At 44.4% G+C, this 21,997-nt stretch overlaps 1 protein-coding gene across 2 annotated transcripts; it reads right to left on the bottom strand.

Moving 5' to 3' along the window:
• Window positions 1–327: 327 nt before the first annotated feature.
• MIS18A (MIS18 kinetochore protein A) lies at window positions 328–13,854 on the bottom strand. Of its 2 annotated transcripts, XM_029939064.1 has the most exons (5): window positions 13,492–13,854; window positions 10,792–10,858; window positions 6,599–6,721; window positions 4,063–4,159; window positions 328–3,294 (listed from the first exon to the last, which is right to left on the bottom strand). In XM_029939064.1, the coding sequence occupies exons 1-5, from the start codon at window positions 13,832–13,834 to the stop codon at window positions 3,214–3,216; spliced, it is 711 nt and encodes a 236-aa protein (XP_029794924.1). In that variant the 5' UTR covers window positions 13,835–13,854; the 3' UTR covers window positions 328–3,213. The 2 variants fall into 2 exon arrangements, with proteins under 2 accessions (XP_029794924.1, XP_029794925.1); XM_029939065.1 differs by lacking the exons at window positions 328–3,294; window positions 4,063–4,159 and adding an exon at window positions 4,205–4,648.
• Window positions 13,855–21,997: the final 8,143 nt, after the last annotated feature.

The raw sequence follows: 21,997 nt of genomic DNA, 5'->3' as shown, positions 1-21,997 counted from the left end.
TGTGGCTGTGTGTTTCAACTTATTAAATGAAAAGAAGTGAGGAAAGTGAAAGATTCTTTTCTTTCTCTTAAACTTGAAGTCAAACGACATGGAGGGAGATTCAAAATGCACAGGAATGTTCTGAGAAACCGGCTGGTGGGAATGGGGGGCAGGGGCTGTCTAGAACTAGACAGAGGTAACTGGTTTAATATTTCTTTCATGCCTTATTCTCTTGTCAAGTAAACTGTTTACTTAAAGCCACCAAAAGGCATGAATCTCATACCGTGTGATGACATTGAAACAGGTTTTAAAATTGGTGTTTCATTAAAAATACGTAGTCACCAGAAATCAGGTTATAGAAGAGATTTAATAATTGCAGAAACATAGCTGTGAAGTCGTCTAAGTGAAAACAGTATGTTCAGTATGATTCCAAATCACCATAAAAAAATGACTGCAAAGATATACCCCAAAAAGTGAATCATGGTCTTTGAGTTGTGAGATGATGTTGGTTTTATTTTCTACTTTGTGTCGTGCTTCTATTTTTCAAATCTTCCACAGTGTTCATATATCTGTAACTGGAGAGAGAAATTCAATAAACGGTAATATTTATACTCTTGTTACAGTGTTTCAGATGCTTCCTCTTCCATCCATAGACCCCCAGGGGTGTACCAGAAAAGTGACTCAGATCAACCCATTTTTAACAAGGTTAGGTCACCGTCATTTATTTTTGTGATGCTTTACTGTTTTCAGAGTAACTCGCTCTCAAGCATTATCTAATTTGATGATCTGTGATTCAAGGAAAAGCTATTATGTCCTCATTTTGCAGAGGAGAAAACAGAGGCTCAAAATGATTAAATAATTTGCTCAGGGTCACGCAGCTAATAAAGCAGTGAAACTGGGCCCCTGACCTGGGTGTTCTGCTGCTTGTGAGATTTTCCCTCAAAAATAAGCGGAAGGAAGCTTCCCTCAGGGCTTCTTCGCTCTAGGAGTCCCCGCTAAATGCCTAGAGCCCATTCTTCAAGGATGCATTCTCTCGATTTTGCCCAATTTAAATGTCCAGAGCTTGACTAGAATCGTCCATCCGGCCATCCATGCTGCACAGATCAATGACCTCCGTGGGCTCTTGAGCTGGAAATTTATAAACGTGATGGGAGAATTGGCTGGGAACGTCAGAGCCCATGTTCTGGGATGAAAGTCTGTAACTTTCTGCACGGACACAGTTCTAGGAGGGTGTGGAAAGGCCACGAAATCGGTTCTGGTCAGTTTCCATCCTGAAGAAGCGGGGAGCACCCCCTCCAGGCCTGGCTGAAGGAATGACTCCTGGGCGGATCTGCCTGAAGGCTCCTTGCGGGTCTCCTGCAGCTCGGGTGGGACGCCCCTTCTTGCCTCGGCGCCTCATTCCTGCTCACAGGCAGCAACGCCCCAGAGCTTGGGAACCAGACACCAGGCACATTGGGTTTTCCAGTTACAAGCAACAGAAACAAGAGCCCGTTGCCTCCTGTCGTGTGGGTTTCAGGATGAGGAAATACAGGGTGAGTTTATAAAGTCACGTTCTGAGGAGACGGCACGCAAGGCCGGGAAAGCCCCCTCCTGCAAATGTCACAGTGCCGCACGCAGGGGACACAAAGCTGTCCCACTTGGACGCCTTGGGGTGAGCAGTCTGGGAACCTTTCCCACGGCAGGGGCCAAAGATGAAGACTTTCCCGTATGGGCCACGACCGTCTCCTGGGATTTCCGGTGACAGACGGCGTGTGACAGACAGCGTGCGGGCGCTCCGCCTGCAGCCCGGGCCCGCTGGACATCCCGAGCCGGAGGCGCAGCTCCGGGGACAGCTCCTCGGAGGCGCGTGCGAGGTGGCCCGGGCTTCTCTCGGGGTCCCCGATGGGAGCCGCGCGTGGGTCAGCATCCCCGTGCGGGCAGATACACAGAAGTAGGGGGCCAGACACCTACCTGCCTGTGGGACAGCCCCGGAAATGGCTGCTGGAGGGCCGGCGAAATCCTGCTGTCGACATCCTCTCCCCTGTTCCAAACGTGCCCCTGCAGCACCTCGGGGGACAGATGCTCGGGACTGCATCAAGCTCGCTGAGGCGACAGGGCTGTGTTGTTGCCGCGGGTCCACGTGTGTGCTTTCTCTCCACCATATTCCACCCTAGAGGCCTCACTGACTTCTGGTAATTAGCGGCTATGGCCAGGGTATCAAAAATTACTCAGTAACTTGAAATCATTCAGTGGATCTGACCTAGGACCTTTTGTTAGGATACCTTTGCATATTCTCTGAAAGGGTTAGGGGACTTCTGAGCAGAAACCCGGTTGAGTTACCCCTACATTCTGAGAACCAATGTAATGCGGCCTCATCTGCACCCAAAAACAGGCGCCTGGAGAAATCTGGGGTTACCCTTCTGTTCCTGAGCAGCCGTCCTCAGGGCCACAAGCCAGGAAGTGTGTACAAGTCATGGCGTCAGGATTTCTGAGTTCAATTAAATACAACTCAGTTTTGTAAAAATCAATTGTAAAATACTTTGTTTTAATCTTTATTCTCTCTCTGATTTTAAAAATAGCACATTTACTGTAAGTCCCAGGTTAGAGGAAACGGAGAATCCCCCCAGAATCCCGCCCTCAGAGAGGACTCCTAGTCCCTTGGGTGAACACTGGTCCAGATTCGCTCGGGCGGACGGCAGTGAACACACGGGTCAAGTGGGATTCTGCTACCCCTAGAACATAGGCTCTTCTGCTCATGGGCAAGTGTTCAGACAGTTCTGAGAAATAATTCACCTGACCAGTTTCTTCAGAGAGCTTTATGCATTAGTTTTCAAAGATTCACTCACACAGCGGGTGGGAAAAACCTCTAAGATTTTCTTGCCATTCAATATTAAACATCTCCCAAAGCATCCGAGGTGAATAATTTTTTTTAAAAAAAGGAAGTAAACAATGAATCTGATACAAAGGAGAAAATAGTTCAGAAAAAGCATAGCAGTTTCTTATCAAAATAAACACTCCAAAATTCCAATTGCAGCAAGTATCATAAAACGGCTTTAAATCTCAACTTTGGGAAACAACCATGTTTACCACTGACTATATCCTACCGGCAATGCTACAGTCCTTCTCATCTGATCGACTCAAGAGGACATGCTGTACACACGGCCATTTAGAATTCTTTCCACTCTGAGCGAAATCGAATGACTAGCATGGCTGGTCCCCCTGCAGGGAGTCCGGAAGGGGCACGTGGAGGACGGTTCAGCTTTTGTGGCTGGCAAAGGACAATTTTGATTCAACCTCCCACAGCTTCGCTTGTAATGCTTTCAAAACATCTTCCATCTATCGAATTGAAAAAATATTTTAAGATACACATATGATCATGGTTAAAATCACACGATTAAATGATTAAAATTTGAATCATTAATAAAATGTATGAATGTGTTTTGCATTACACATATTCAGGGTTTAATGAAGTTATTTAGAGGCATAAACTAAATTTTATATAAATAAGGCATCATTATATTAATAGTAGTTCTCAGTCTCTAACCTGGAATTCTTTTATACACACATCAGAATCTTGCTATCTGGCCAGGAGATATTAACGTTCAAAAATCAGGTTGTTGGGGCACCTGGGTGGCTCAGTTGGTTGAGGTCTGACTCTTGATTTCAGCTCAAGTCATGATCTCACGGTTTGTGGGATCAAGCCCCACTGGGATTCTCTCTCTCTCTCTCTCTGCCCCTCCCCACCACTCATGCTCACTCTCGCACTCTCTCTCAAATAATAAATAAATAGCTTTTAAAAATCGGGTTGCTTATACCATGAGAATTGAATCAAATGAAATATAGCTTATTAGTTTTAGATTACACAGTTTTAATTGAGGCATGAAATGACTATTTTTTTTGATAAAGCTTTAGCTTAAATTACAGCGTGGCTCACCCCAAAAATCATTGTTACTAACAAACAAAATAAAAGAATCACTCTCTTACCACAAAAGTACTCAGATCAAAACAGATGCCATTATGAAGAGTATTTGTGGAGGAGCCCTTGTTCACTAACAGGAAGTTGTTCATACAAGGAAGGATATACAAAGTACAGAACAAAATTACCTGCTTTAGAGACTTTTCTATTTCAACTCTGCTTTCAAGATTAAAAAGTTCTTTATCCTCTGACACAATTTGCTTTTTCGAGGATCCTAAGATATAACTGAAGTATAGTGCAGCACAAGGTTAAAATATGAAAAGGAGGCAAATATTAAATTCATGTTAGTTAATAATATTAAAACTCGAAGTATATTACACTATATATTTGTAGGAAGTTATACTACAGAAAATCGTACTTTTCTCCATTAACAGCTTTGTCTAGGTATTCCTACATATTTTCCAATATTCTAAGTACTTCACTACTGGAACAGACTCGCTCCTTAGTTGGCTGGGTGCCAAACCATTAACAGTCACAGTTCAAAATTCTATGAATAAAAAATGTGAAAGGATCCTGAGGAAGCCACTATTTTTTTGCCTTCTATAACTTTTGGGGAACATGTATACTTTCAAACTCGACTTGTAGTAAATAATATATGGAGTCAGTTCTGGTCACCCCAATGTGGCGACTTCAAGTCCAAGTTCTGTTGCGCTCGGCTCTCGGGCATTAGGAGATGCTGTGGTGGAGAAAATACTCAGTAGGAGAAAAACTGCCCTGGAAATAAGGAAAACAGGCCCAGGGTTGGTAACCCAAGAGATCTAAACAGCAAACAAGAAAGTGTTAGTATTTCTCCAAAGAAAATGTGATAATTTGCTTTTCTTTCGAAGTATTTTATCACATGTAGTAACTCCAGTGAGTCACTTCTTTGGTCAAGTAAGAATGACGTTCTCGTGGAAGCCTTATTGGTTATATTTCTGAAAAACAGCACAGGAGACAAAATTGCAGAAGGCGACTGACATCCCATTGGGGAAAGAAAAATGAGATGAGGTGGGAAATGAAGTGGTATTAAGGAATCTCCAAAACTGTAAATAGGAGCACCTGGCTGCCTCAGTGGGCGGAGCATGTGACTTTCGATCTCAGAGTCATGAGTTCAAGCCCGCATTGGCTGTAGAGATTAATTAAAAATAATATCTTAAAAAAAAACAAAACTGTAAATAACTTCTAAAACCAAGAAGTTTCCTTGGCATTAAAATTCCACCCCAAGAGGTATCTGTTACCCTAAACTCAACTGTTAGGAAACCACACCTCCAACATTATAGTCTCCTGAGGCAAAGTCTTCCACATTTCCTCTCACACAGATATGTACTGCTTTTGGAAGTTGTGTACCAAGTCGACCAAGCTGAGCTTTCATGTCCTTTCTCACTTGCCCTCTCCCTCACTCAGTTTTCACACATCTTAGTAAAATGCTCATGGAGATTAAAGGAGCATCTGTTTGGCCTGGGTCTTCTATTCATATCTTAAAACCAAAGCAGGTCTGCTCTCTCTCCAGACAGGCCTCCCGCTTACAACAATGAACAGTATTTGGTCATCATTCTTTGTGTAAGGGCTGTGAGAAGTCTGCGGAGCGTAACATTTTTATCTAAACCTGTCTACTTTCAAACAAGGTGCAAGACTGCAGTTATCAAAGAATAATTCAATGAGAAGTCACAATTATAATAAAAAGAATACTGTTTTAAATCTTTTGAAGAGAGAATCTGAGGAATTCGACACGAGTGACAAAATACCTCAAGTAATGAAAGCATAAGCACTTTCATTTCTTCTTAAATTTTTCTTCTCTCCTGGCATGTAAGATTTTTAGGCATCTTTAAAGTCTTAAGGATTACATCTTTTCCAGGATCAGTGAAAATACCCTGGAGTTAGAATTATTTAATTTTGTGTTTCCTATTAAAAAAGGCTAATTATGGGGCGCCTGGGCAGCTCAGTCAGTTGAGCGTCTGACGTTGGCTTAGGTCATGATCTGTGACCTTGTGAGTTCAAGCCCCATGTCAGGCTCTATGCTGACAGCTCGGAGTCTGGATCCTGCTTCGGATTCTGTGTGTGTGTCTCTCTCTGTCCCTTCCCCGCTCGCACTCTATGAAAAATAAACATTTTTTTAAAAAGGCTAATTAGAAGGCCATTATGATCTCTAATTCTTTAACTGACAGCGGTCATCAGCCTCCAATTTGCCTTGTTTCCAAAAGCCTACTAGCTAGACACTCTGAGGAGCGAGGGCCCTTCCCTGCATCCCTCAGAAAAAACAGGCGATTCTTTACTAGGCTCAAGAAAATAGTTTGTATTTCTGCTTTTCCAGAACACCAAAGGGACTTCTTTCCTAACCAGTTTTGAAATTCCTAATTTTTCATGATATTCTAGGAGGCCAAAAAAAACAGGGGAAAAATAAAATGGACAACACATATCGCTTAAAAACTTTTTTAGGAGAAACTGAACATATTTTTACTCTAAAAATGTTCTTGCAGTGCTTTCTCCTTATCATTGAGAATGTTGGATTTTTCCCTTACCAAATACCTCAGGTCAAAAAAAAAATCATTGGCTTTTTGTCAGCAATTACTTGAAAATGTATTTTAACCAAACAGGGTTGACCTCGTTCTGAGGGTTTTGGACCAATCTGTCCACAGAAAACCCTAAGAAACAGTTATGAGATCAGCACGTATTTATCGACCTTACCTTTCAACGGCTTCCACCCGGAGGCAAAACAGGTCTCTCTTGTAGTCGAGGCTCTCGGGCGTGCTCCTGTAGACGTGGCCGAGGCTGAGCGAGCACCCGGAGCAGTGCAGGGCCTCCAGGACGCTGCAACAGCGACAGGCGGCGCCTCAGCGGCAGCACGGCTCCACATGACAGACCCCACCCTCAGATCCAGAAACCCTTCCCACTACATGGCTAAAATCTGCTCTCCAACCCTACTACGTCACATGTTTAAAGAAGGAAAGAAATGATAGTAAAAATATGTTAGAAATGTGGACCGTCGCCTCCAGGCTGCAGGGACTTAGGCCCCTAGTGACATGGGGCATACAGAAAAGAGACAAGAGGATATGACATGGTGTTTTTTCTAGAATGGAAATGCCTCCATGTGGTACTCAGAAAAACTATCTAAAACTTGATAGTTAGGCAAGGATTCCACAGGCCCTTTCAATGTCACACTGCCCAGCAAGCCCACCGAGAATCATTATCGCTCTGGGGCAGGGGAAGATGCGTTTTTTCTGTATTGATGCAGGGAACAAATATTTCAAGTTTGGAGGCCTTATGGTGTCTGCTGCAGTGACTCGCCCCCACTGTGGTGGCACAGAAGCAGCCAGAGACAATATGTGATTAGAGTGGCACTGTCTACGGTCCAATAAAAACATATTCACAAAAACAAGTGCCTGACCCACAGGCCACACTTTGCTCTACTTGAAAGGTAACATCGGTTGCTTACTACTTACTATTGATTAGGGCCCAGACTCTCAAGTTAGACGATAACTTACAGAAAGAAGATGAGTAAGATTCACGATTTGTAACATCACAAATAATTTTAGTCTGCCAGAGATGCAAATGTCCTCTGCTAGTAGAAAAGATACCTCGAAGGCTGAGGCTTTATAGTCCTGGAGGACACAAACTAGACTTGTTCTACAGGGACTGTCCTCTAAACCAGCTTTGCCACATTCCAATTCCCTCAGGATGAGTGAAATAAATCTTGGACACACGCTCATCACGTATGTAAGAGTTACTTCCTCTTTTTTATTAGACTTTCGCCTGTCTTCTACCCACTACAGATAAGTTCCACAAATATTTTACTTAAGGATCCAAGTTCTCCACATAATTCTTCCTTCATTCTAGTTATTTCTCAACTCTGGCTCTGCATATATGAATATTTCCTCCACCGATGTCAATTCAGGTCTTCAAAAAAAATTTTTTTAATGTTTTTATTTATTTTTGAGAGAGAGAAACACAGAGTGTGAGTGGGGGACAGTCAGAGAGAGAAGGAGACACAGAATCTGAAGTAGGCTCCAGACTCTGAGCTGTCAGCACAGAGCCCAACACGGGGCTCGAACCCACAAACTGTGAGATCATGACCTGAGCTGAAGTTGGCCGCCCACCCGAATGAGCCATCCAGGCGCCCCTGATTCATGTCTTCTTTAAATCTTAGAATCTAGGCGTGCTTGAGTGGCTCAGGCAGTTAAGAGTCTGACTCTTCATTCAAGCCCCATGTCAGGCTCCATGCTGACAGTGCAGGGACTGCTTGAGATTCTCTTTTTCTCTCTGCCCCACCCCTGCTTGCTCACTCTCCCTCAAAATTAATAAATAAATTTTTAAAAAACTTAAGAATTCAGCCACCCAAATGCCTTGTCAAATTGACGTACCCAAATTTGCCATGCTATAAATATCTATACTAAAATTACAGCCCCAACACATAGCAAATGGAGAATTGAAGGCTTAAATCTAGTGAAGATCTATACATCACAAAAGACAGCTATTATTTCAAAAGAATTGTCATTCCTATTGGTATTAAGCCTCTTATAACAACTAAATTATATTCCTGTCATCAAAAAAATGGAACCAACAGGACTCAAACAATCTATTAGACTGCATTGTTTACCTACAGATACTGAGAGACTTTTTAAACTAAGCTCCATATGGAAGAAAGAAATGGATTACTGCCCAATAAACTATAAGTTCTCCTTGGTAATGTAATTAGCTAGATGACATGCCACTGACCATACAGTAAGCTTCTACAGGCTTTTATATTTTTTACTTTAAGTATTTTTAAATATATTCAATATTTTTTTGACATTTTAATATTTTATATTTCTATTCACTTTATATTTGATATTTCTCCATAAAGCCCAGGAAGCACCCTGTCTATGCTACCAACAGGAACAGGAAAATGTCTGTACTGCATATCGAATCTTATCATCTTTATGAGGTTGCCACACACAATTATCAAAATTGTGAACTAACATATGGTGCAGGTGCAATCAGCCAAGAAAGGATTCTTAAGTAAACTTAAAATACAAAACATACTGATCAATGGATTATGCTGTTTTATCCCAGATTATCAAAATCAAAGTAATCAGCACTGAAGAATACACACGAACCCATTCACTTCCCCGGCAATCATTACACTCACTTCCCTGGTGATCCTGACACTCACTTCCCTGGTGGTCCTGACACTCACTTCCCTGGTGATCCTGACACTCACTTCCCTGGTGGTCCTGACACTCACTTCCCGAGTGGTCTTGAGAAGCAATGAAGAGACAGTAGCTACAATCACTATAGTGCCCTTCTGCTTCCACAGTCGGCAAGGACTTGGCCAGAACTTACCCTTAACTTTGAACAACAACATTGAGAAACCAGTACCAGAAATCACAGGGTGATTTTCGACAAGGAAGGAGTTACCATGTAAGAACCTCAGCAAGTGACAGAGCGGACCCAGGAAACAGCACTCCCAGGTTAACGACTCATTTCTACAACCCACGAGTGCTCTCACCGACCAGCTGTGGGCCGACTCAGGTGGCTCTTCAGTAGCACAGGCCCAGCGAAGCCGTACGAGCACCCTAAAGCAATACAGGGTTTCCCCAAGTGTGGACTATGGGACCCTGGTGAAAGTCAAGACCGTGTGATGGGGCATGAATGACGGGTTCAGGTGACACAAGTAAACGGGGCTACACAACACTGGCCCACAGAGTAAGAGTCAATTCCCCATCAGTTCTCTATCCATCCCAATTATAAGAAGGAAGTCTCGCTCTGGTGCTAGGAAGTCTGGAACACGAACCTCACAGGAGCAAATCTTTCTATGGTGAGAGCACAGACTACGGGCTCAGAACCAACGAGGCGACAGCATCCCTGCTAGAGTTTAGGAACATTTGTTTGCATTGTAGTAAATGTCTAATGGCAAATGATATATGACTGGCAGTAATATATTAGATTCCTTTTTAAATAAATTTAAATAAAAATCCTGAGTCAATGTAATGAGAGACAGTACATGATAGCTGGTATATGGACATGGCAAAAATGGTGGAAGTGGCATCAAAATAAGTAAAGTTAGGGTCACCTGGGTGGCTCAATCAGTTAAGCCTCTGACTCCTGATCTCAGCTCAGGTCAGGATCTCATGGCTCATGGGTTCAAGTCCTGTGCTGGGCTCTGCACTGCATGTGGAAACTGCTTGGGATTCTCTCCTTCTCCCTACCCCTCCCAACATCTGCATGCACAGGAGCACACTCTCTCCCAAAGCTCTATTTTTTTTTAATTTTTACTTTTTTGATACAGTGCGAGTGGGAGAGGGGTGGAAAGAGAGGGAGACACAGAATCTGAAGCAGGCTCCAGGCTCTAAGCTGTCAGCACAGAGCCCGACATGGGGCTTGAACTCACGGACTGTAACATGACCTGAGCCAAAGTCAGATGTTTAATCAACAGAGCCACTCAGGCACCCCCCTCTCTTTCAAAATAAATGAATGAACTTAAAAAAATTTTTAAAGAAGTAAAATCAAGCAGGAGAGGAGAAAGAACACTTTGCAGGAAGGAAGGGGGTCACTAGTGCCATGCTGGCTCTAAGCGCCGCGCAGGCCTGTGGCCTGTCTCCTTAGGCCTTACATTTTTCATCTACGAACTGAAAAACGATCGAAGTCTGGCTTTTCCAAAGGCTCAAAAGAGAGCATCAGAATATGACTTTAGAAATTTAGAAACTCTTCCATTGCAATGTCTAAAAAGACCACCATCGCTCGAAAATTAATACATTAAAATGACTGATCCTACACTGACCACCCCAAAGAAACCCTTATCCCAACTAAGCTTACTGGTAATGAGCTTTTTAAAGATTTTTAAGTGAAAAATAAACTTTCTATGGAATACACATATTCCAGTAGATTATAGCCTTACTCACCAACCATTTTCATTTTGACGTCTGGACAGGATCTGTTCCTTATCCACAGACACATTACAGGAAACACCTAGAGCAAAGTAACAAGAATTGATTAATGTGGTTTGCTATGATACACGCGTGGATATTTAGAGAACTTCTAATTCAATTTTTATTTTAGAACTCAGAGAACCAGAAAAAATAAGCGCCATAGTCACACAGACACACAAGGGTGGCTCAAAACAAAATGTACCTCTGTACCTCTTCTAGAAAAGAGATGGCAAAAGGAGAGCTATTTCTTTCTCTTCCATGAAAAACCACTGACATTAACAAGTAAAACTAGAGGGGAAATTTCAATCACCAATGAAACCTGGAACAACTAGAACCTCAATCACAGATTACCAAAAATACCTGCAAGTTATAGCAAAATTGGCATTAAAACCAAGAAAGATGGGGTACCTGGGTGGCTCAATCAGTTACGTGAACTCTTGATTTCACCTCAGGTCATAATTTTGGGGTTCGTGGGATCAAGCCCCCCGCCTCCCCACACCCCACATCAGCTCTGCACTGTCATCGCTGACTTTCCCTCTTTCTGCCCCTCCCCCGACAGCAGGTGCGCATTGGCTCTCAAAATAAATTTTTTAAAAATGCCTAAAAATGAATAAAATAAAACCAAGAGAGATGTTAAAAGCCAAAGCATACATCCTCAGGTTTCAAATGCAGAGCTCTCAGGAACTTGGACAAAAATCTTTTATTTAGACCGTGACCTGGATGGTGTCACCGCTGACCCCAGAAGTGGGAAACATTTCCAGAGAATCCAGGTCCAGGATACACTAAAGGAAGGGATGGGGGAGAGGGGGAAATGAAGAAGAGACATCACAGCTAAATGTCCAAACCAACTGATTTCACCTCCTATAGTCTACTTGAACTGCGTAAATTCCACTTCCGTCCACCAAGTTGCTCAAATCAAAACATAAGGTATCATCCTTGATGTATCTCCTCAACCTCCATATCCCCGTATCCACTCCTGAGAAGTCCTGTCAACTCCACCTCTCATATCGTACTCTTGCTCCCAAACCATCGCTACACTCTCTTGCCTAGACTGTTGCACTAGCTCCTACTGACCTCCCACTTCCACACTTTATTCTTTCCTTCGGTGCTTCCTCCAAAGAAAATAGATTAGAATATTCTAATAGTCACTAGAATAGGATTCTGTTCTATTCACTCACTGGAATAGATTCCAATTCTGAAGAACAGCCTCCAAGGCCCTGAATTTTCTGACTCCTTCCTTCCACTCTTTTATTGCCTTTTTCTTCATTCTGTTCTTTAGTCACACTAGCCTCAGGGCCTTTGCACTAGCTGCTCCCTGCCTAGAAAAAGCAAACAGCATGATTCCAGAATTGTACCTGCAATCAAGAGGACATTCACATAAAAGAGAACAGACAGGCATTTTCAACCACTCAAACTTGAAGTTTCCTTGGGGTAGGGTTGGGGAGAGACTACTGATGATGATTAATGAAATAAATAACTCAGAAATGAGAAAGCTATTAAGAAACTTTCTGGTATTAATAAGAGTCCTGGAGTTTAGAAACAAATCCATGCAAACACTATATTAAGCTTCAAGATCATGCTATGGCTACAGAACATAAAAGTTATAAACCTTGACAAAGTAAAAATAATTAAACTAGGGGCGCCTGGGTGGCTCAGTCGGTTAAACCTCCGACTTCGGCTCAGGTCAGATCTCACGTTCGTGGGTTCGAGCCCCGCGTCGGGCTCTGTGCTGACAGCTAGCTCAGAGCCTGGAGCCTGCTTCCAGTTCTGTCTCCTTCTCTCTGCCCCTCCCCCTCTCATGCTCTATCTCTCTCTGTATCAAAAATAAATAAAACATTAAAAAAATAATTAAACTAACTCAAACTGAGACAAGAAGAAATGGAAATTAATCCAAGAGTTCATTTCCTTATCTTCCATGGCAGCAAGGGTGAAAGGGGGCCAGGGAGTAAACTGAATTGCGTAAAGCTGATAGTTTTTAAAATTTAAAAGCTGATATAGAAAAAGTAAATAACAGAAGGGGTTTTATAAAAAAAAAAAAAAGCATGTGGCAAAAGAGTTTTACTTTCTGTAAAAACAAAAACAAACAAAATGGAAGATTTAACACCAAGCATATTATTTCTTGCCTACTAAAAAAACAAACAAACAAAACCAGATTCTCCTACCCAATGAAAAATCTCAACCCAAGTACATGCTGTTCATGGAGGCAACTCTTGAAACAATCTAGACCCCGGTCAACAATAACAGTATCTCCGTTAGAAAAAAAAAACACTTCAAGTGGCCCTAAGCCGTTTTGAGCTCATGATACACATTAACCCATTTAATCCTCCTAACTACCCCCTGTATGTATTATCCTCATTTATTTGGTCATTTTTTACTGAGCAATGTTCACAGGATGCTGGTTCAATCGCTGCTCTTCCGGGCTGGGACTCCAGAAAAGGACCTGTCACTCGTGAGCACAGGGTGCAGGGGTGAACCTCCTCCTCCCCTTTTCCTGGGACAGCTCACTTTCCCAGATTTTTCTGCTTTTAAAAGCCCTGGACAGCCCCAAACACCCCTCTCTCCTCCTCCCGGGCCGTCCAGGTGCCGCACGCCAAGAAAGAAGGCGGCCCCAAGCTTTCCCCTACCCTACGCCACGCCATCCCACCCGACCCCCCACCCGGCGCGGCAACTGACAGCGCAACAAGATGCAGTTGGTGTCCTCCTGGCTCGCCACCCAGCTCAAGGAGTCGCCCAGCGGCCGCCGGCAGCCGGAGCACAGAAACACCAACGGCCTGTCCTCCTCCTCGGCCGGCTCCGCAGCCTCCTCGCATCGCGTCCCCTCCGCACAGGCCACCGACGCGTCCTCGCTCAAGGAGTTCCAGATGTTTGCCCACTTCTGCAGCAGCTGGTGACGGTCCGAGTCCTCCGAGAGTCGCCGACCTAACAGGGAGGAGTCGCCCCACCTGCCCTTGTCGCCGCCACACGTACAGCTAGTAGAAGAGCAACCCTTACAACCCGGCGACCAACTGCCCGCCATTCCTACAAATCGTCCGCGCCGCGGAGCGCCACGGGAAAAATGCCCATGCGCCTGCGCGAGGCGGGGCGAGGCGGCGGAGACCGGAAGGGGGCTGTGGTCGAGGGGCGGAGCCTAAGGGAGAAGAAAAGGCTGGCGACGTAGTGCTAGTGCGCCTGCTCCTTGTCCGGCTGCGCTCGGCTGGGCGTTCCTCCTCGCTGCGGAGTCAAATTGTCCAGATTTAGGAAACTAAAGCTGCTAGAGATGTGGCGGCTGCTCTTACAAACCCTTCATTGAGACTTTCACAGTGATTACTAAGGTGAATACGCCTCCCCACACTCCACCCAGAGAGACGGGGGGGTCGGAGGGAGTTTGGGCATACTTTTGCTTTGTACAGTCTCATTTCCCCACCCTCCGTGCTTCAGCACTTCAAATTTTAGCCCTTCCAAATTTCCTAAGAGTCACCTGGGAGCTAGCAAAAATACAGCTTTCCAGGCCCTGTCTTGACGGATCAGTTCAGCGGGTCCGTTGGGCCCAAGAATTTGCCTTTCTAACAAGCTCCTAGGCGATGACAGTGCTGTCAGTATTGCCAGCTCCACGTTTGATTGCCACTGCTCTAGTTTGCCTCATTTCCTCGAGGTGGAGAAAGAGGGGTTACTGGGAAGCCACCTTATCCGGTTTCTTTTGTGCATTGTTTTTGCTGGAATGAGACCCTGGAAAGGGTTCTGGATCACTCAGGCTAGCAATGCAAGGAAAAAGCTGGAGAAACGAGTGTGAACGGCCGCCATAATCATGGAAATGTTTGGAAGTGACTGCTGACTGGTTCTGGGAGCCAGCCATTAGCCCCTTGCATGGAGTCAGCCTCCCTTATGAACGGAAAGGACAGACTTCCTCAGCTGTCCCCCAAAAGCCGTACATTAAAGGACCACATCAGGGCAGGAAAGGTTGGTGGGGAACGGACAGGAGCATCATGGACACCGTGGCAACACGTAGGAGAAACGGTTCCCACCAAGGACTAGGTCTGCTCTTGGGACTCTCAGTAAACCCTAAGACACTGCTCACTTCGCTTGGTCTGACAAACTATTTACAAAAATTTTACTTCCAGTATAGTTGCCTCTGGGCACCAGCAAAAAGCAAAAGCTTCACAGTCATAAATGGGAGCAGACTTAACCCTCCATGAAATAGTAACCATGTAACAAACTATGGAAAGGCAATTTGCCTTTCCTGGGTCTGATTCTTCACCTGTTCAATGGGTCAGTACCCCCACGGGGGGGTTGTTAACGAGAATCAAGTGATATGAGAGGCTTGAAAATGCTTTAACTCTAGTGCACCATGTCCATGTTAATTAGCCTGCAGTTGGAGGAAAAATGCCTTCCCTCCTTCTACTTTTTTTTTTTTTCTTTTTCTCCTGCAAGCAAGGCTGAGCTCCCTGGACTGCTGTTTTCAAGCACAATAATGTCTCTGGTACAACAGTGATACGACTCACATCTGGTCCTTAAGCAAATGGGTAGTAACCTTGGAATTCAAAGGAGTGACCCCCTTGTCTCAGACTTTGGGTTTTTATTGGCAACACTTAAATTCTATGGCGGGATAGCCCGGTAAGAATGCACGGTGTGGCTGCCTGGGCAGGTGCTCACCAATGCACTTTTGCTTTAGGAGGCCCATGCCCCTATTAATAATAATAATAATTATTATTATTTTACTTATTAATTATATTTACAACTGTATTGCTGTTAAGACAAATATATACGTATTGTATATTAGAACATTTTCTTTAACCTAAGAGTTCCTTTTTTTCTTATGATTTTAAAAGAAATTAAAACATATTTATGGTAAAAATAAACACGGGCCTTAGGCACTGTGCCTAATGGAGAAGTCGGCCCCAATGCAAAACGAACCCCTTTGCAGTCCCGGGTCAGTTTGTATCACGAATATAAAATACGTAGATCCCCACCAGACCATATTTTACATGGGGACAAAATTAGAAGCTTGAGTAAGACGACCTTGGAGTGAGTGACACAGCTGCTTCCTGAACACCCGTTCCAAACCTTCCTCTTACTTATGCAGCCAGGAGGCTTGCGTAAGGTGTTGAGTCCAAGGTTCCTGTCCACTACTGTCACCCTCATTTCCAGGAATGGATCCCCAAAGTTAGCCCAGTTAGGATAAACCACCTCACTTCCACAGTCACTGTACAGTGACGGACCCCCACCCAAGATGTAAACCAGTCAGCACTTTGGGCTCCACTGGGGATAAGGATGAGCTCAGGTTAACAACCTAACCTGAGCTGTCAAGTTTTGACCAGTCAGAGTAAACCTCAAGACTCTTGTTCAGGGGCCCTGGGTGGCTCAGTTGGTTAAGCCTCCGACTTCGGCTCAGATCATGATCTCACGTTCGTGGGTTCAAGCCCCACGTAGGGCTCTGTGCTGACAGCTTAGAGCCTAGAGTCTGCTTCCGATTCTGTGTCTCCCTCTCTCTCTGCCCCTCCCATGCTCATGCTCTGTCTCAAAAATAAATAAAACATTTTTAAAAATTTTTTAATTAAAAAAAAAGTTCAGTGGTTAAGGGAAGGGATGCCCTCCTTGCTGCCTGGATATGGACAAAGAAGCATGTACCCAGAGTGCTTCAGGCAGTCATCTTGAAAACATGGAGAAGGGGAGAACTGAGAGAATCAACAAGAAACTGGGCCCCAACTTCTGAACTCTTTCACTTATATGAACCAACAAATTCTCTTTATTGGAGAAGCAGCTTGGAACTGCTTGTTTTATCTAGCAATTAAAAATACACAGTACAGTATGTTGAAATTAAGATCTTTTTTTAAATTATTTTTAATGTTTTATTTATTTTTGATACAGAGAGAGACAGAGCATGAGAGGGAGAGGGGCAGAGAGAGAAGGAGACACAGAATCCGAAGCAGGCGTCAGGCTCTGAGCTAGCTGTCAGCACAGAGCCCGACACGGGGCTCGAACCCATGAACGTGAGGCCTGACCTGAGCCGAAGTCGGAGGCCCAACCGACTGAGCCACCCAGGTGCCCCGAAATTAAGATCTTGACAGAGGCTCCAAGACAAGGTAAAAATGACATCCCAAGATGTATGTGAGACAAATCGCCTCTCCCCTCCAGAAGGATCTTCAGAGTGGATGTTGGAGAATTAATTCCCTTCTGCCCTCAAGCCTCCTCCCTCATTTTGTCAAGATTAAGGACTAGAGAAAATAGTGACCAAGAGAACTTCATAAGAAGGATTTCTTTGGTGACAGGCTGGGCTGTGAGTTCCATGTCTCCCTGCTAGAGAAGGTGGAGGGAGGTTTCTGCCCCCCTCGCCTTAATCTGGCTGAGAGGAGAAGTTGAGGAGCCATTTGCAGGGCCCATGGGCTCCCAGGTGTTTGGGGCCCCAGTGGCCAGTGGGAGAGTCAAGCTGTTGAGCTGTTTTCATGGCACAACAAAGATGAGCCAGACAGGTGGTCAACCAGATATGAACTTTGCCGGGAGAAGATCACCTAGAGTCTTAAATTCTGCCCAAGATAGCCTGGAAGAATGGAGACTTGCCATCCATGAGCAGCCTAGTGTGAAAGGGCCCCTGGAGGACCAGCCCGAGGGGACACCTTCCTGGGTCATGGGTGGGCGGCTGGAGGTGGGAGTGCAGGGGGCTGAGGGTCCAGGAGAGCGCTGGTCCTAATCATGCCAGGCCAGAGGGTGCAAAGCCAGGTTCTGTGGAACCAATTCAAGTGAAAACTTTTTGCCCCATTCTGTCCCCCATTTCAGCCTAGGAATGGAAATCACAGGGAGCAGGTGAGAAAGAAGGCAAAACCAGCCACACTAGAGACAGGTGTCCGCCGACATGTCCCACTTCGGGGAAGAAGATAATAATTCTTACCCTCGAGGAAAGACTACAGTGTTGATTAATATCTTGGACTGGATACAATCATTCTGTCACAGATCCTCTGTATAACTGAAGTAGCTCCATAATTATTTACTCCAGAAGAGAGTACACTCCAATCACAATAATATGGGAGGGTTTCTTTACAAAGTGTCAAATGAGAAAGGTATAGGCAGCATGTGGCGGAGATCCTCAAGGGCCCAGGAAGCCATGTTCATAGCCTTGACCCACAGGGATGCAGGGAGGGCATTTTCTCAAGGGAAAGAGAGCCACACAGCAGACCACATTGGGAGGAGCACCCTTCCGTTAAGGGTTACAACCAGATGAGTTGACCTCAAGAGAAGAGAGGCAGGAGATTATATTCATGACCTTGTTCCCTCCCCTTCCTGCAGTTTCCTGCTGGAGCTCTCCATTGCCCAAGTTCAACCACAATGCAAGGGCACATGGCACATTGATGTGGTCCGTACAAGTCTGGCTGGCAAGTGGATCTGGAGCAGCAAATGGAGGGGACCCCACACACAGACCACCCTTGGGCGAAGGAAAGGCTCCCTCACCAAATAAGTTCTCAGAACCCAGTAGGAAGCAACATTCAAAGCAAGATTTCATTTTGATTCTATCCTTTCCTCCTCCTTGCCCACCATCCCAGTTACTCAGACTACCCGATTCAACTCCCATTTCTGGGTGGGTTCAAAAACCATGGCATGTTTAACAAACAAATTCTAGTCTAATAAATATCTGTGGCAAGCACTAGTCGAAAGAGAGAGAGAGAAAGGAAGAAAATATAACTAGGAGAGAGAAGGAACAAGAAAAGGGAGAAGAAACAAATGATAACCTGACAATTTTGCTGGAAGAATTTATGCCTTTCTAAAAGTGCACGGGCAATTGAGGGAAATCAGAAATTAATGGCTGCTCACTCTGGAAAACAGTGTGGAGGTTCCTCAAAAAACTATCACTGGAACTCCCCTATGACCCAGCAATAGCACTGCTGGGGATCTACCCAAGGGACATGGAAGTGCTGATGCATAGGGGCACATGTACCCCAATGTTCATAGCGGCACTTTCTACAATAGTCAAATCATGGAAAGAGCCTAAATGTCCATCACCTGATGAATGGATCAAGAAGATGTGGTATATATATACAATGGAGTATTACATGGCAATGAGAAAGAATGAAATCTGGCCATTTGTAGCAATGTGGGTGGACCTCGAGGGAGTCATGCTAAGTGAAATAAGTCAGGCAGAGAAGGACAGATACCATATGTTTGCACTCATAGGTCTAACAGGAGAAACCTAACAGGGGACCATGGGAAGGGGAAGGAGGGAAAAGAGTTGGGGAGAGGGAGGGAGGCAAATCATAAGAGACTCTGGAATACTGAGAACAAACTGAGGGCTGGAGGGGGAGGGGGAAAGGGAAGGGGGGTGATCGTCATGGAGGAGGGCACTTGTGGGAAAGAGCACTGGGTGTTATATGGAAAAAAAACTTGACAATAAACTATAAATTAAAAAAAAATTAATGGCTGCTGAGTACAATCATGACCTGGATTGTAACTGCTACACTTCCTTACCCTCACACAAGAATAACAATGAGGAGGACTGCAGGCCCTGGGAGTCCATCAGCTCGTCCCGCTGGTAAGTAGAGCCGGCTGCAGGTGTATTTGAGGACCAACCTCCATGTCCAGCTCTTACTAGTAGAGACAGTGGGAGCCGAATGGCATCCACAGCTGCCTTCCCTGACCAGCTGGCAACCAAGAGAATGCCATGCTGGCCACTCGGTCCCCAGGAACCTTCTGGCACAATCACAGCCCTCCTCAGGGGGATAAAATGTGCTGTGGGAGACGTTTGGTTAGCTATTTCTATCCGTGCTTCAGGGGCGAAACAATAACTACGGGAATATACTTCACCTTCTTCAAAATCCAGAGGCAGGATGTTCTTTAAATAGTTCTGTTTCCCTCTCCTATTTAATGTGTGGAATCATGCTTTTCCAGTCTTTAACAGATATATTTAATTCTCATGCAAGTTAAAAAAGAATAAGGAGAAAAACGTGTGATTTTCAGTAAATTCATAATATATTTGATCTGGGGGAGAATCAGAGAAGTGCCTAGTCTACATGTCTCACTCCACAAATAGAAAGGCTGAGTCCAGTGGTCTAGGAGTCATGGATCTAATTAGTAGGAGAGATAAGTGGACATCTGGACTGTAAATATGTCCAGCACCTTTCCTCTCTTCTTGGGAAAAGTGAGTCACCCCTTCCCCCTCTCCTGCAGTGCGGCTGTGGTGGGGCTTCCCATCCTGAAGGCCTTACTCCATGCGCATCCCATTCCAGGCCACTGCCTTCCTGGCCAAAGAGATGGCTTCCAGGTGAGCAGCTGTCTGAACTGGAGCCAGTTGGAGTCCATCCCTGGAACTTTCCATGCCAGAGTTTGGAGGCAGAGTCTTCTGCTCACCCTTCCCCCTTGAATCATGATCCCAGAGCTGTCATCAGCCATGGCCCCAGCTATGTAGGACATCCTGGCATGACACTGACCCTCAGAGAGGAGCAAGATATGAGGTGCAGATCAAGAGTAGCAGCAGAGTCCCCGTTCCCACGGGCCTCGCTCAAGTTTTGTGGGCACCCCTCACATGTTTCCCTTAAGACCCGCTGAGGTTTAAGCTAGTTAGAATTGGGTTTTATGTCACTTAGCTATCAAGAGCCTTGACAAATGCACAGATTTCAATCTAGAACCTAAGTCTCTGGACCCCAAGTACAGTAGTCACACCACTATACCAGATTGTTGAAATATCACACCACATATTTGGTAGTGCCTTGGGGTTTTCAAAATACAGTCTTTCTGGGGGGCTAATTCTGAAGAATTGCAATGTGTAAGAGAAGGACACATTTCCAGTATAAAATTCGTAAGTCAGCCCCTCACTTTCTTTCCTTTGTTTCCCCTGGTTCTTTCCATTTTATTAATATACAGCCAGAGGAAGGACTCGGGGAATATGAGTCTTTAATGCCTATACCAAACACCTCTAAATCTCCCTTTTAACTAAGAAGTGAAGATTGTAACTCCCGGATCTGGAATAATACCAGAGAGACCAGAAGTGTCAAAGATGCAAATTAAGTATCTTTAGAGAGATTTGAGGCAATGTTGTTGCATCCATAGTAGAAAAATTGGAAGATCAAGTTTAAGAAAATTCACACAGGGGCATCTGGTTGGCTCAGTCAGTTGAGCGTCCGACTTCGGCTCAGGGCATGATCTCACAGTTCGTGGGTTTGAGCCCTGCATCAGGCTCTGTGCTGACTGCTAGCTCAGAGCCTGGAGCCTGCTTCAGAGTCTGTGTCTCCCTCTCTCTCTGCCCCTCCCCCGTTCATGCTCTGTCTCTCTCAAAAATAAATAAAATGTAAAAAAAAATTTTTTTTAAGAAATTCTCAGAAAATCGAATAAAATAACTAAGAAATATAAAAGGTGGAGAAAAAGATCAACCCATAAGCAATCAGTCCAGGGGGTCCGACATCTGACTAAAGCCAGATCAAGTGGGCAGGGACGACAAACTAAAGGAGAACAAATAAAGAAATAATAGAGTATAATTTCTCAGAGATAAAATATATGAACATTTCAGGTGGAAAGGATATACCAACCACCCAGGCTAAGAAATGGATTAATGTCACACCAAGACTTGGCCTTGTGAACTATCAGAACTCCAGTGCTTCAGAGAAGATTCCAAAGTTTCAGAAAGAGAAAAATCAGAGTAGCAATAGATGTCTCATCAGCAACTAAACTTTAGCAGCTAGAAAGGTTAAAGTTCAGAGAACAAATAAATTTCAGATAAGTATCACATACCTTATTAAATCATGATCCAGAGACAGTTAACATTTTCAGACATAACTAAACGTAGAAAATATATCTTTACCATATCCTTTCTTATTCGAAAATGTGCTGCTGCAACAAGAAATGTGAGATGTGAGGTCTCACTAGTGGAAAAGCAAGTATTTAATATATGAAAAGGTTCTCCACCACATTTATTTTTAAACTGCGCTGAAAACCAGCAGCTCACCTATCAGTTTGATAAAATCTAGAAGTTTGACAACATACTTTGTTGTCCAGCCTATTGTCCAAGGAAACAGGTAGTTTGATACATTGCTGATAGAGATTCAAGTAATTATAACAACTGTGGAAAGGAATTTGGCGATGCCTAACACATTGCATTAGTATGTAGCCTTTGACAGAATTTTTGCTCTCAGGAAGCGATTCCAAGAATATGATCAAAACATGAACATGGGCATTGCACCATTATTTGCAGTAGCAAAGACCAAAAACAACCCCGAACATCCAC

The sequence above is a fragment of the Suricata suricatta genome, chromosome 5 (genome assembly GCF_006229205.1).
Source record: "Suricata suricatta isolate VVHF042 chromosome 5, meerkat_22Aug2017_6uvM2_HiC, whole genome shotgun sequence".
In the NCBI taxonomy this organism is placed as follows: Eukaryota; Metazoa; Chordata; class Mammalia; order Carnivora; family Herpestidae; genus Suricata; species Suricata suricatta.
The sequence above is the reverse complement of the archived record's forward strand: the minus strand, read 5'-3'. Positions and strand labels throughout refer to the sequence as shown.